This window comes from Brachypodium distachyon, chromosome 4, assembly GCF_000005505.3.
Source record: "Brachypodium distachyon strain Bd21 chromosome 4, Brachypodium_distachyon_v3.0, whole genome shotgun sequence".
NCBI lineage: Eukaryota > Viridiplantae > Streptophyta > Magnoliopsida > Poales > Poaceae > Brachypodium > Brachypodium distachyon.
This window is the reverse complement of record NC_016134.3, coordinates 15,741,447-15,755,096: the sequence shown is the minus strand read 5'-3', so window position 1 is coordinate 15,755,096 and position 13,650 is coordinate 15,741,447. Positions and strand designations below refer to the sequence as shown.

The 13,650-nt window shown below is 44.5% G+C and overlaps 1 protein-coding gene across 3 annotated transcripts; it reads left to right on the top strand.

The window, feature by feature from the left end:
* The first annotated feature begins 523 nt into the window (after window positions 1–523).
* On the top strand, window positions 524–13,643 carry LOC100829930 (serine/threonine-protein kinase PBS1). Of its 3 annotated transcripts, XM_014903133.2 has the most exons (9): window positions 6,760–7,266; window positions 7,668–7,932; window positions 8,053–8,162; window positions 9,211–9,466; window positions 9,554–9,782; window positions 10,377–10,530; window positions 10,621–10,860; window positions 12,152–12,319; window positions 12,804–13,643. In XM_014903133.2, exons 2-9 carry the CDS (start codon window positions 7,926–7,928, stop codon window positions 13,446–13,448), a joined length of 1,809 nt encoding a protein of 602 aa, XP_014758619.1. In that variant the 5' UTR covers window positions 6,760–7,266; window positions 7,668–7,925; the 3' UTR covers window positions 13,449–13,643. The 3 variants fall into 3 exon arrangements, with proteins under 3 accessions (XP_024319402.1, XP_014758619.1, XP_010237599.1); XM_024463634.1 differs by lacking the exons at window positions 6,760–7,266; window positions 7,668–7,932 and adding an exon at window positions 524–2,212; XM_010239297.3 differs by lacking the exon at window positions 7,668–7,932 and having other exon boundaries at window positions 6,762–7,266.
* Window positions 13,644–13,650: the final 7 nt, after the last annotated feature.

Here is a 13,650-nt window from a genome sequence, read left to right as displayed (position 1 = left end):
TTGACTTCAAAGAGTTTGTTGCAGCAACTCTCCATGACTCTACACCAGATGGCCAAGCAAAGGCAAAGGAAACACGAGGGATTCAGAGGCCGATGCGGGCATGCTGCTCAAGAAAATATGAATAATAACAAATTTATTATTACTTTTAGGCCATATTTCCAACAGTTGCAAGCTGTACGTCTCGAAGAGATAGAGCGCGCGCGGCGGCGCCACCCGGCCTTTCGCCTCGTCAACCGCTTCGCGTACGACACCTACAACTGGCTCGGCCACACGCTACGCCGGTGCCGCTGCATCGCGCCGGAAATCATTAATTGCATCGAACACCTCGCGTGCAACTTGAGCCGTGCAGTAGAAATCCAACCCGGACACTCCTTCTCCCATCCCTTCACCTCGAAGCATCCTCACACCATGTAGAACACGCCAGTCTCCTTCTGTAGCCCAGGGATTCCCGAAACGAGGCTCCCCACACTCGCCATGGACTTCATCGACGTTGTGCCGACGCGCCGCTATATAAAGTCGCCCTGGGCTTAGCCAAGACCCCCAAACCACTCTTATACCCCTCAATACGACTGCATAGCCGCCCCGGAGCCCCTTCGATTCTTCTTCTCCAACTCCGGCGAAGTGCGCCACCGAGTCTTCCGTCGCTGATGCCCGTTGCTCCGGTCCCTCTCCCTCCAATTCCTTTAACCCAGATCACCCCTCCACCTTATGGTCCTCCCCGAACCGTCTCTTCCCCTCGCAGGGTCGCCTCCCACTGCCGGCGAGTCGCTCCCTCACCTCCGCCACGACGCTCTGTTCCGGTCGCAGTCGCTGCTCTGTCCCTCCCCCACGTCCAGGCGGTGCACGTAGATGTCTGTGGTGACCCTGTGGTCATTCATGTGAACACGCCGACCGTCGCTGCCCTCCCAGTCACCGCCGGCGAGTCTCCGTCCGCCGCCCTTGTCCCTTGAAAATGACAAATGAAGTGGCACGAAGTGAGTCCTACTCTTTTGCCAACCACGCGGCCCCACCAATCAGGATTTAATCCGGCCCTACCCGTCAGAAGAAAACGGTCAAAGGTCCTTGACCGTTAACGGGTCCGCCGTGAGGGCATTTCCGAGCATTTTCCAAAGAACGAAGTGTAGAAGCGAGTAAGGTTTTGAGCCTTGGGCAAAACAATAGAACTAAACAAGGGAGGGCACGAAAATAAAAATCCCTTGGTTTTTAGTCCTTGGTATCCATTAGTAGCAATAACTGACGCACATGCTGATCAATCATGCATCTCATCTTATGGTTAGAGTACATAGCTAGTGGGGAGAGAGGAGTATTAATTAAGACGGGTTTGAGCAATTAGGATAAGAATCAGTGACTTGCCGATTGAATGCGCTCATGCATCTCATGTTGTGGTTGGAGGTAATTAAGCAAGAAGAGAACCACCGGGTCTGCCGGGTTATGACTTCGGGAAACCCCATATAAGTGCTGACTAATGACTACTCAATTAGATTTAACAGAAGTGATAGAGCCAGTTCGGATAAGAATGATCCACTTGCCACATGCATGAAAACAGACCAAGTCCAAGTCTGAAGTTTAGATCTGACAACTAGACCAATCAAATTTTTTCAGGGTCCCCTCCTTGTGCTTATTACTCTCTCCGTTCCAAATTAATTGGACCCGGTCATTTTGCAAAAAAAACCCTATTGATTTATGAAATCAACCTACAATACACATCTTCAATTGAACGTAGACTGCGCGTTGATTTCGAAAAACTACAGGATTTTTTTGCAAAAGGTATGGTAGAACATGGACTGCAGTTCGATTTCGGGAAATAGCAAGGAATTTTTGCAAAAAATTTGGCGACAATTAATTAATTAGGAACGGAGGAGTATTAATTGTACGGTGGGTCGATGATCTAGATCTAAAGTTTATATTGACTTGACTCCAGCTGGGGCTGCAAATTAAGCATGTGATGCTCGATAAGTTCCAAACCAGTAAATGATTCCTCATCCCATATTGCCAAGTATTTATGTGTAGCTGACTTTTGTCATCTTGTGCCTGTCTACGCAGCTTATATAGACCCAGAAAGAAGGAATCTAAACATTTAGCCAAACGCTAGCTGGTTAAGCCGCTGCGTGACTACGTCTAAATGAAGCTGAGCTCTCCCATCATCCGTCTCAGAGATTCATCGTAGCGCTAAGTGATTCTCCCCTGAAATTGGAGGCTAATTAACCTACAGGTTAGTGGTAATCTCATGTTTCTATGCTCTCTTTTCTGGTGCTGATCTTTCTATTCTCCTACTTAACTAGTTATTTTGTTGTTCTATTTGTACATCTACAATTCCACATGCGCACTTTTCAGCATGCATGAGAGCTACTCTCTCAGATGCCTTTATCTTCAAACTAGCATACGTTGGCCCCCTTCTTTTGGGCTGGAGCTTCCTTAGAAGCCAGCTGGAGCTGAATTTCTCAGCAAAGCTGCTGTCTGGGGAAGTTCAAGAAACTGCTTTGTTGCCTTCTTTTCAGCTTGTAGGATTTCAGCTTCTTATTTGATTTTGAGTAGGAAAAATCCACAATGCCCTTAGACTTCTTTTGTGTCGCACCAACAACAAGCAAAAATTCTAAAATGGCACAACAGAAATTCAGAACAATCTGTTACAAACTTGACTAGAATCTCAAAGAGTATCAGAAATTTTGACAAGAATGTCAAAGAGCATAAAAAATTTCAGAACATGACACAGCAAACAAAAATTCCATTAACCAACAACGATCAACAACAGTAGACTGAGCTTGAATCTTCAGAGGGGCCACTAGCTCGTGGCGGCAGGATGCGAGATGGTGAGGGGAGGCGGCGACGCGGGGCGAGGTGCCGCTGTCCAGTGCGAGGAGGGCCAGCAGGGTGAGCTCCATCGACGGCGGGGCGACCTGGTTCGCGGGAGAGGTGCCTCCTCCCTTCGTTGGCGCAGCGGCAGACCAAGAGCGGCGGGAGCTCAGGCGGAGGGGCGGAGGAGAATGGCAGGGGGTAGGGGAGGGCAGCGGCGGCCAGAGCAGGGGCCCCGGCGACAGGGGCCAAGCGGCGGCGGCGGCTGGAGAGGATGGGATGGGAGCGGCAGTGGCGGCTGGAGAGGAGATGGAGGGAGGGAGCGGCACCGGAGAGGAGATGGAGGCAGAGGGCTTCGGCTCGCTGGAGCGCCCCAACCCTAGCGGAATCGAGCGAAGGAGACTGGGGAGGGACTCGGGGTGCAGGTCGGGACTAGGGAGTTTTTTTTTCGGGAGATGGGCGCGGTGGCATTTTAGCCGTAAAATGGGTTCGCTGTGATGGCAAATTCATAACACGCGCGTGAAAAAGCTAGGGAAGCTGGTCCGAACCGGTTTCTCCATTTGCACTAAAGGAAGCAGCAGCTGAAAATTTAAGCCTTTAAGAAGCTTTGCCTTCTTTTCAGCTGGCAGCTTGCTGGGACTCAAAAGCTGCCCATAAGCTGAAAAGAAAGGGCCGTTAAGTTATTCGTCCTAGCTTTGGTAAAAGAAGTTATTCATCCTACTAGAACAAAAACTACCTTTTGCAAGAGTTAATCGTACCTCTAAGTTAATTGGTCAAGAACCGATGACCAGGATTAGTACTGTGACGACTTTTTCTTGTTGTGCTAGCCAGTTGGCATATACTCCAGCGTTTCATGATATAACAAGCCGTATTTTGTTTTCTCTGACCCAACGTTTGAACAAAAACTACTTCATCAAAGTGTGATTTGTGTGATAAAATTATAACCATAAATAATTTTGACTATGAATGGAATAAATATTAATTTTATTTCAAAAAATTTAATAAACTAATTATTGGGCAAAGGCTCAATAATTTTTTTTGAAAAACCTTGAAGAAAGACAATGGAGACAAAGCAAAACATGGCAATTAGTAGCAACTAGACAGTACACCAAATGACAAATAGTAGCATACGATATGTAAACTATGGCCGATCAACTTGGTAGCTGAGTAGTTACACGAAATGATAACCGAGTGCAACACGATATGACTCATATGGTCAAACAACATGGTAATCAGGTACTACACCACATGGTACTGAGTGGTACACGACATGACAACTAGTAAAACATACATGGTGCCTATTACCGAACAACATGGTAATTAGAACCAATAACATGTTAATTGGGTAGTACGAGACAAAATGTTAACTGTGACCAAACATCGTGATAACTGGGTACACACAACATGTCAACTAGCAATGAACGACATCACCTTATATATTGTAAGACCGTCTCTTTTTCTCTCTCATCTTCTCTTCACAAATATACTATTTTACTTCACCTCCAGACATCACCTTATATATTGTACTTGCTCTCAATTTTGTATGCATGTCTCATGTCGTTCCAAATATTTCTGCAAAGCATTGAAATAGGTAAAATTCATAGAATTCAATGCCTTTCTCGGGGCTAATTTTTTCTTCTTTCCCTCAATATATCCTTTTTTTTTTACTTTGAGTGAGTACCATACTTGCAGATGATGGTTCCCGCGATCGGTTATTTTTGTCCCAGCCAGGCTGTTTTCTCAAATGATGCAATTACTAGTACTCTCAACTTGAATCCTAGAATAATCTGACCAATAGTGCATCCATTATAAACACCAAGAGCAACTCCAGCCGGCCCCCTAACGTGGGCCTTGTAGCTGTTTTCGGTGTTGTACTAGCCTTCAGGCTTTTCTCTTTTAATTGATAATGCACCTGTTGGGTTGCATTCTTGAAAAAAAAAAGCCCCCTAAATTGGTTTGGGGGCGCCGGCGCGAAAATCAGACCCATCCGGCCTCCCCAATTTGTTTTTTCATCCGGCGCGCCCAAAAAGTTAGCCAGCGCCCCCAAGCCAAACCCAACCCACGGGGGGCAAGCGCCTTGTCAGCGACCAATTAATTGCCCCACCGGTTTCTCACCGGCCCCTCCTTTGCTCCCGAGTGGATTTTAATGGCGGTAGCCCGTCGGTTGCCACGCGGCCGCGTTTATCGCCATGTTCATACGCCCGCCGGTTCGCATTCCGGCGATATAAAAAGGAGCGACCACCGGCGGTACTCGGCATTCTCCTCTCGGTGCCTCCTCTCCTCCATCTCGACCAAACCCTCCCTCTCGCCCAAACCCTCCCTCTCTCTCGCCCTTAAACCCTCCCGCCGACGAGACATGGCACCGGGGGACGCACACGCTTGAGGAGGCCGAGGCCCTCCATGAGCACGAGTGTCTGGCGCCACCCGACTGCCGACGCCCAGGACCCTCAGCATCGGCGGCATCCCGACACTGCTGGTGCCAATGGGCCGTGCCCAGACAGCCGCCGTCAATGCCCACTGATGGCACGGGCTGACGGCGGAGGAGCGTGAAGACCCCAGGTGGAACCGCGCCACCGGGGCGAACTGGGCGCCCTTCTTCGTTGACCGCCACGCCGTCGACATTGCCCACTACGAGGGCCAAGGCGAGCGCCCGCCGCCGGGACGATTCAACATCGACGGCCGGCACCGGTTCTGGCGCGGGCACTCCGTGGCAGCGGTGCTCGCCCCCATCGCCGCTGGCACCGGCGGGCCGGCACCGGTACGGTGGCTCCTGCTCTTCCCGCTCCCCCGGCTCCGGCTTAGCGCATCAAGGGAGCCAAGGTCGTCTTCCCGCCGACGGGGGCCGGAGCCGCCTCGCGGCCATCTCCGCCTAGTTCGGCCAAAGCCGGAGCCGGAGTGGGCGCTGGCTCCGGAGTATGAGCACTTGGCGCTCGAATGACGCCAGGACGGTGACCCCAAGGATTTCCTGGGGCAGAGGGCGGCGGAGCGCGCCAGCGAGCGCGAGGCCGAGGAGGCAAAACGCCTCGGCCTCGCCATGATGGACGCCGAGGCGTTGGCGTGGAGCACCAAGGAGGCGGCCGAAAAGAAGAAGACGGGGAAAAGGCCGGCGAAGGAGGTGAAGGTGGAGCTGATCGACATTGACTCCGATGAGGCCTACCTCGCCTACTTCAGCGACCTTGACGACTAGGCAGCCGGTTTTTTTTTATTTTAGAATTATGTAATGAAAAAACTTTATATTTAATTAAATTTCACCGAATTTAGCTAAATTTTGCCGAAATTCAATTTTTGGGGAAGTTGGTATTGGGGGGCGTAGCTGGATCATGGCGGAACTAAAAAAAAATTCCCGGCGGCGCCCCCCAAACGGCCTAAAAAATGCTGCGCCGGACGCAAAATGGGGGGCGCGGCTGGAGATGCTCTAGGTACTTATCCTTGCTGCCTTGCTTGGAAAAACTAAAACCTGTGTAGGGTGATGAGCTCAAGCTCGGACCTGATTCACGTGACGCAAAGCGCATGGTGTGTGTCAGAGCAAGGTTCTGACTACCGAGCATGCATCCTTTTTTACCATAAGGAACGGTAACCGTATAATTTTATCCGGTGATTATCGTTTAAATTTCAAATCCAAAATTTGCAGCAAATACCTATGTTTCGAATGTACTACGGACATGATAACTCGTGACTCCTAGAACAGGAATGATGATATCCTATATATATGGTATATCCTCTTATTTGGTGTTAAATTTAAAATTTTCAAAAGATAGGTAAATTTTGATGTGAAAAAAAAAAATTTAGAGCATCTCTAATAGGCTGCCCCAAAGTCATCTCAAATGTCCAATTTAAGACAAATGGACATATTGGTCCAAAAAACATTTTCTAAGGGGATCAAATAGACAAATTGTCACTTTTGTCCGGACATATTCTAAAGTTGCCTCAAATTTGGAGGAGAAATGGGGTGGGGTTCTGTCCGGGCCTGGCCCACTAGTCCACTACTTTTTCACGATTCCCCTCCTCCCGAAGCGTCGTTCCCCACGCTGTGCTCCACCGTGCTCCTCCCCGTCCCCGAGCACCCCACCAGCGCCACCCCACCGTCTTCCCCGCCGGCGATAGAGGGATAAAATCCCTGGAGAACCGCCGCCTCCGTCCACCCCGTCACCTCCGGCCGCCCTGTCATCTCTGGCTGCCCATCACCATCTCCAGCTACACACCATGGACGGGAAGCGGAGGCCGAGTCCCGCCGTCCTCCATCGCCTCCCGCCTCCTCCCCGCCCCTAGCCGCCATGGAAGGCAAGCTGAGGCCGTCCGCTGCGTCCCGTAGGCTTCCTTCGCCTCCCCGCGCCATAGCCGCCATGGACGAACTTCAGTCCAGAGAAAGCTAGAGCTTCGGTTCAGAAAACTAGCAGGCCGATAACTGAAAACTTCAGTTCAGAATACCTTCCTCCTCGCTATCTCTAGCGACAGGCCTGCCGGCTCACCTTGGTGAGTAGTGACCCTTCTTCAGTTTGGTTCTGCCATTAATTAAGCATTCACATGCCAAGGCTATGCGTACAAACATGGCTAAGCAAACAGGGTTCAATTTTACTTGTGCTGACATTTCGTACTGCTGACACATGTATGCACATTTAATTAATTTTGTACCTGATTATATTGAGATTATATCTCTTTCACAATATCAAAAATCGATCAAAGACTGATGTCTAAATTTATTCTCTATCTATGTAAAGAGGAAATTTTGAGTTTGACTAGAATTTCAACAGTGTTACAAAAATGCAAAAATTTGTTTGCTATTTTTATGTGATTGATTTGTATGTTTTTAAAATCTAAACAAAGTAGTATGTGTGTGTGCAAATAGCCCAAAAGCAAAAAAATGTCATTTTCAGACATGTAGATGTCCGTTTGGGACGCCATTGGGTGATGGGGGCGGACATTGGACGGACACGTGTCCACTAGCCCCCCCAAACGGACAAACAACGGAAGTTTTCGGACAAAATTTGGGGTAGCCCATTGGAGATGCTCTTACCGTGGGAGCCGGTAAGTCCACGCGGTAACCAAATTACCAAAACACTGGCGCCGAGTGAGCTGATGATGTTGGTGCAGCATTTGGACATAAATCAGAAAAAAAACACGGAAGATTTTGTATGAAAGGTTCTCTTTTTTCCTTGCACATATGTCTCACATAACACAAGAGCTGTTGTTTATCTTAGAAAACTACATATGAGATTTTGTATGAAACGTTCTCTCCTTTTATTACATGCATGCTTGCAGATAACATGGGGAGCAAGCTACCACAGTCTCAGCGACAAACAGATATAGACGAGATTACTGGCAATTATTCAATGGAGCTTGGCAGGGGAGGCTATGGAGTAGTTTACAAGGTAATCTTAATCTTAAGGGCACACATGCATCTATAATCATCTACTCCCTCCGTCCTGAATTAACTGACGTGCATTTGTATAGATTTTCATACAAATCCACGCCAGTTAATTCGGGACGGAGGGAATATGATTTATGTTACCATATTATATCGACGCTAACTATATATTGCAGCTCTAGAAATTAACTCGACGTACACTGGCGCCAGGGGCAGACCCAGAGCCAAAGATGACTAGGGGCACTATTAAGGAAATGAAACCAAACCTAGATAATTTCAGAAAGAATGGGCGGCCTTTCTAGTAGACTGAGTGGGGGCATTAAAGGTGAAATACTACATTGTTTAGTATAAACATGAGTGACTGGGGCCGGGGACCCCACTCACTATACTCTGGATCCGCCCATGACCGGCACCTTGCTTTTAAAGATTGTTTTTTTGTTTAAACCCTAATACCTTAAATCGTATCCTCCAAACGACGCGGCCGTCAGCGACCTTGCAGATGAGCAACTCCACTGCCCCCAATCTTGCCGCCGGTCCCCTACTCGTCCCCGACCTTCTCCACTGCCCCCAATCTTGCCGCTGAACTTCTCCTGTTTATGTGCACAAGCAAGGGCGCTAGAACCCCCTAAAAAAAAGAAACACCCGACGGAACTGCTCTTTCATGACGTGCAATGATGAAATATTCCACGTGAGATATAAAGTTGTTTAGGGAAATATCATACATTAAGGTGGTATGCGATGTAAAATTATTTAGGGAATATGATGTGAATTATCTGATCAGCCTAGCTAATCAATGGTTTGAGCTAGTGAAATACTATTCTCTCCGATCGATAAAAGTGTTGTGCACTTAGTACAAAATTTGTATTAACTTAATATAAAATGGACTTTTTATGGATCGGAGAAGTGTTTTTTTTTTCAGTAGGGCATTGCTTGGTTGCTGTATTTTTTGTCGAAAGGGTTGGTATTAGTTCAACTTTGGAAGAACTAAATACGAGCCACTCCCACTAAAAATACAACATTTCAAATAGGGCTTATTCTTTCATTTTGATCAGGGAAAAGATAAAGACGGGGAAGAGATTGCTGTGAAGGTGCTCCAGGAAAGAACAGGAGGAAATCATGACGAGGAGTTTAACAAAGAGTTTTATAGCCTTCTAGAACTGAGGCATCCAAATATTATACTGCTAGTTGGTTACTGCTATGAAACCGAAAAAAGAATTAATAATTTTACAAAAAAGTTTGATGAGATAATACGTGCAGCTCTATGCTTTGAGTATGCGCCTAACGGAAACCTTCGCAACTACATTTCTGGTACAGTGCAACTAATCTTGAGTATATCTTCACTAAAAGTACTTTAACTGAAATTGTGTTTCTAAGATCCTGTGTTTAAATATACAGATGATGACGATCGACTTGATTGGCACACTCGCTACAACATTATTAAGGGGACCTGTGAAGGATTACATTACCTGCACCATCATCCAAGCGGACCTATTTATCACTTGGACCTAAAACCTGAGAACATTTTGCTAAGTCGTAACATGGTTCCCAAAATTGCAGATTTTGGTATGTCAAGGCTTTTCAGTGATAAAACAACCAAAGTCACAGCAAGCCCAATGGGTACATGGTAAGTTCGCTGCATCCTTGCAATCTCATGTTTACGCTTGACTAACTAATATGTTTGCATGGTTAAGTTCTTGACGAACAGTGCGTGCATTGTACTTAGTAATTCATTTTCAGGAACCTCAAACGGCTAGGGAGTTCCTGCAATTTATTATAGGAGTAAAGTTTGTACTACCTTCTTTTCACAAATGTTGACCTATTTGGTTTCGTTAAGACAAGCTTTGACCAATGATAATTTCATTATTAATATGTGTTTTTTCATAAATGAAATTTATATCAATAGATTCGTCTTTAAATGTTTTTGCTAATAATCATGGTTTCGTATTATATATATAAGTTACATATTAATAGAGTAATTGTTGGTCAAACGCTCGTCTTAACGAAACCAAATACGCCAACTTTTGTGAAAAGGAGAAAGTAATTAGCAAAATCAAGATACCCATGATATATTTACTCTCTTTCTTATACTCCCCCCGATCCATAAAAAGTGTCGTCCACATAGTACAAAATTTATACTAAACTTAGTACAAAATTGGCAACACTTTTAATGGATCGGAAGGAGTACCAAATTTCCTGACTCTGTTATTCTGTCATGTAGGAGATATCAGCCACTAGAATACAAAAAAGGAGGAACAGTCTCAAAAGATTTTGACGTATACAGCTTGGGTGTCATAATTATAGAGATAGTTGTAGGATCTGAGACATATAATGATATTGATGAATTCTCCGACTCCCAAGAAATTTTTGAGTTTGTAAGAAAAATTATTCCTCTGCTGTGTCAAATTTTATGTTGTGATCACATTCTGATTGTAACACTGAAATTATGTTTCAATTCTGTATAGGCTGACAAAAAGTGGAGGTCAAAACTCAAAAAGACAGAGACATATAAATCACTAGAAGCCTATTGCGAACAAGTAAAGACATGCCTTGAGATAGCGTTAAAATGTATGGAAAATAAAAGGAGCAAAAGGCCAACAATAATCGATATAATCAGTAACCTTAATGAGGTGGAGAGTAAGACTCCAAAAAGAAACTCAGTGGTCCAAGAGTCAAGGAAGGACTCAGGGTCATCGACGCAGCAGGTATGTTATTAATTTCTCACATTCTATAACTATTATGCATCTTCAACTAACACAGGCTGAGATGTCCTCAGGATATAAACGTAAAGTAACGAGCACACAATTCTTCATATGACATGCAAACAAAGAAGCTGGTAAAAACCACGTGAAAACCATGTTTTAGAATTTCCCAAAACTGTATGTTGAGAAGGTGATTAATTTCTATAAATATGTCCAATTTCAACTTCAAATCAAAATTTATTTTGGAGGTATGGTAAAAACATATTGAACAAATGAATAGTGGCAAACAGTAAAACATCACTACATCGTGAATTTGTTTTTTACATAGCTCCCAAATGATTGCTACTTTGAACTTCAAATTTAACATGTTCGTAGCACACCCTTCCAACATACATACTGTAGTTACAAGAGGATTTCTAAAAACTATTAAACACGTTACAGGAGTTTTCACAGTAACATGGTTTTAACAAGATAATTTCTCCTGTGCACATAGACATGGCTAGATTTTCTACACACTTTTTAGCATCTTAAAGTTTAGTTAATGAATGTATCATTTTGGAATTCAGTGCGAATTTCAAAACAACCCGTCCAAAGGCTTTTCTTTTATGAACTTTTAAATATCTAAAATAACCTTAAAGTCTAGGAAGTATGCGAGATTGCAATCATGCCTGGTCATTCATACATGAATGGGTGTATGAAGCAAACATTTAAGGTTATTTTAAATATTTAAAAGTTCATAAAGGAAAAGCCCGTTTTGAAAATTATCATATGGAGGAAACTGAAGTAGCGGAATTGTACTACTTCCTCCGTCCAAAAATAAATGATGTGTATTTGTATAGATTCTTATACAAATCCACGTCACTTATTTTGGGACGGAGGGAGTAATATTTATTAGAAAGAGCTTATGTACCTTCAAAATACTAAGACAATGCAAAAGCTGTTTTTTCTATTACAAGGGGAACACATACAAAGTGTGTAAAACTCAATCTGTTGCAAATTTCTAGAAAAAGTCTGTAAATTTATAAATTAAAATATAATGTTAAGTACATATTCCCATCTCCAATTAACACAACTTTACTCATAATTTTAATAAAATGAACTAACTATTTTATGGTGCAAATTTAATGGTATAACTTTTACATAACAACTAAGCTTTTTATTAATTAATCCCCAAAGATCGAGAAAATTGACTGCAAGGTTTCTAAGATTTCGTGTATGTTCGAACAGAACTAGTATGTACTATAGTTTTAAAAAACTCTCATATATGCATTACTTTGCTAATTTTGCCTTTCAGTTCCGATCGATGCCTAGCACATGGACACCCGACAAAGCCAACTACAAAAATACAAGAATGGGGATAGATCGTCCAGAAAAACTTAGGGGGAGCACTTCACTGGATTCAAGCCGTGACAATACAAGAAACATACAAGACGGCAGTGCAGTCATAAGGCAAAATAAGACGGTAAGAATATTCAAATTTATACCACACATTTGAAATTAGAGCTAAATTTAAATTTTGGACTAGAATTGGAGATTAGAATACATCACAAGCTACTGACTCACATTTTTTGTGAAGTACTGAAAAATAGATTTCCAAGACAATAAGCAATTTTGGTATGAAAATAGTAGGTAATTAAGTTTGAAACATTTTTAGGTTAGATTTTCTCAAATAGAAAAGGTGCTTTCTTAATTAACTTCTTATGCTTTGTCATAACGAAATAGAATGCCACATGTTTACCACCAAAAGTGCACATTTAAGATATTTTAGCGTTTTTCTCATGTAACCGAACCTTAAGACTGAGATTAGACAAAGTGTAACTTTCCTCATAAATGACAACCAGCAAAATGGACTATACCCATTGCCCCTTAGTTGCGTGCTTAGTTATTTGTTAAGTTTTTCAGACAACCAATGATCGTTCTTAAATTTTGTCATAACATGTTTGCAGAGACAGTACTTTTCGACCGGCGGGAAAGGTAGCAGTAGTGAAGATAGTAGTAATAAGCTTGTCCTGTACGTTACCGGACAGGGAAAACCGGGTACATTGGATGACTGCGACGACATCCGGTCAGCACTCGAGGTGCTCCGCCTTAGGTTCATCGAGAAGGACCTTTTCGACAACCCCGGCAACCTGAGGGAGCTAAAGCGGCTGTGCGGGGCGACCATACCAACCAGGCCACCAGCACTGTCCATTGCCGGCGAGCAAGTCATTGGCGCTGAGGATCTCATGGAACTGCACAACGAAGGGAAGCTAGCGGCGTTGCTGAAGTGCACTCCTGGCCTTCCTCCCCGGCGTGCCAAAGGAGGCGCCAAGGAAGCTGCTGATAAGGATGTGGTCGTTCTGTACGTCACCAGCCAGGGCAAAGAGGGTACCTTGGATGACTGCAGCCGAGTCCGATTAGCACTCAAGTCGGCCCGAATTGACTTCGTCGAGAAGGATTTGTTTAACAACCGTGACACCCTCAGGGAACTCCAGAGGTTGTCTGATTCAGCCAGACCACCAACCTTGTGTATCAACGGCGAGAACGTCGTCAACACTCAGACGCTGCTGAAACTGTGTGACCAACGGAGGATCGCAACGTTATTCAAATGATTAAAGCCCTTAGCTAGCCACATTTCTCTCTGCCTATCGGCTGATGCTGTTTACGATATAACTTGCAATAACTATGAGTGTATATTTATGTAACATATGACATTCTTTCCCTACCTTTACATACTCTGAATGCTCTCTTGTTGCTGGATTGTATAAATGTTCATCATTATTTTTTACAGTTTTTTTCTTTTCTTGTGTAATT

Bases quoted from the DNA above. Each gene is read 5' to 3' on its own strand.
- LOC100829930 (XM_014903133.2), top strand. The intron at 9,467-9,553 runs GTACAGTGCAAC...TTAAATATACAG, and splicing joins CCTTCGCAACTACATTTCTG to ATGATGACGATCGACTTGAT. The intron at 10,861-12,151 runs GTATGTTATTAA...TTTGCCTTTCAG, and splicing joins CAGGGTCATCGACGCAGCAG to TTCCGATCGATGCCTAGCAC.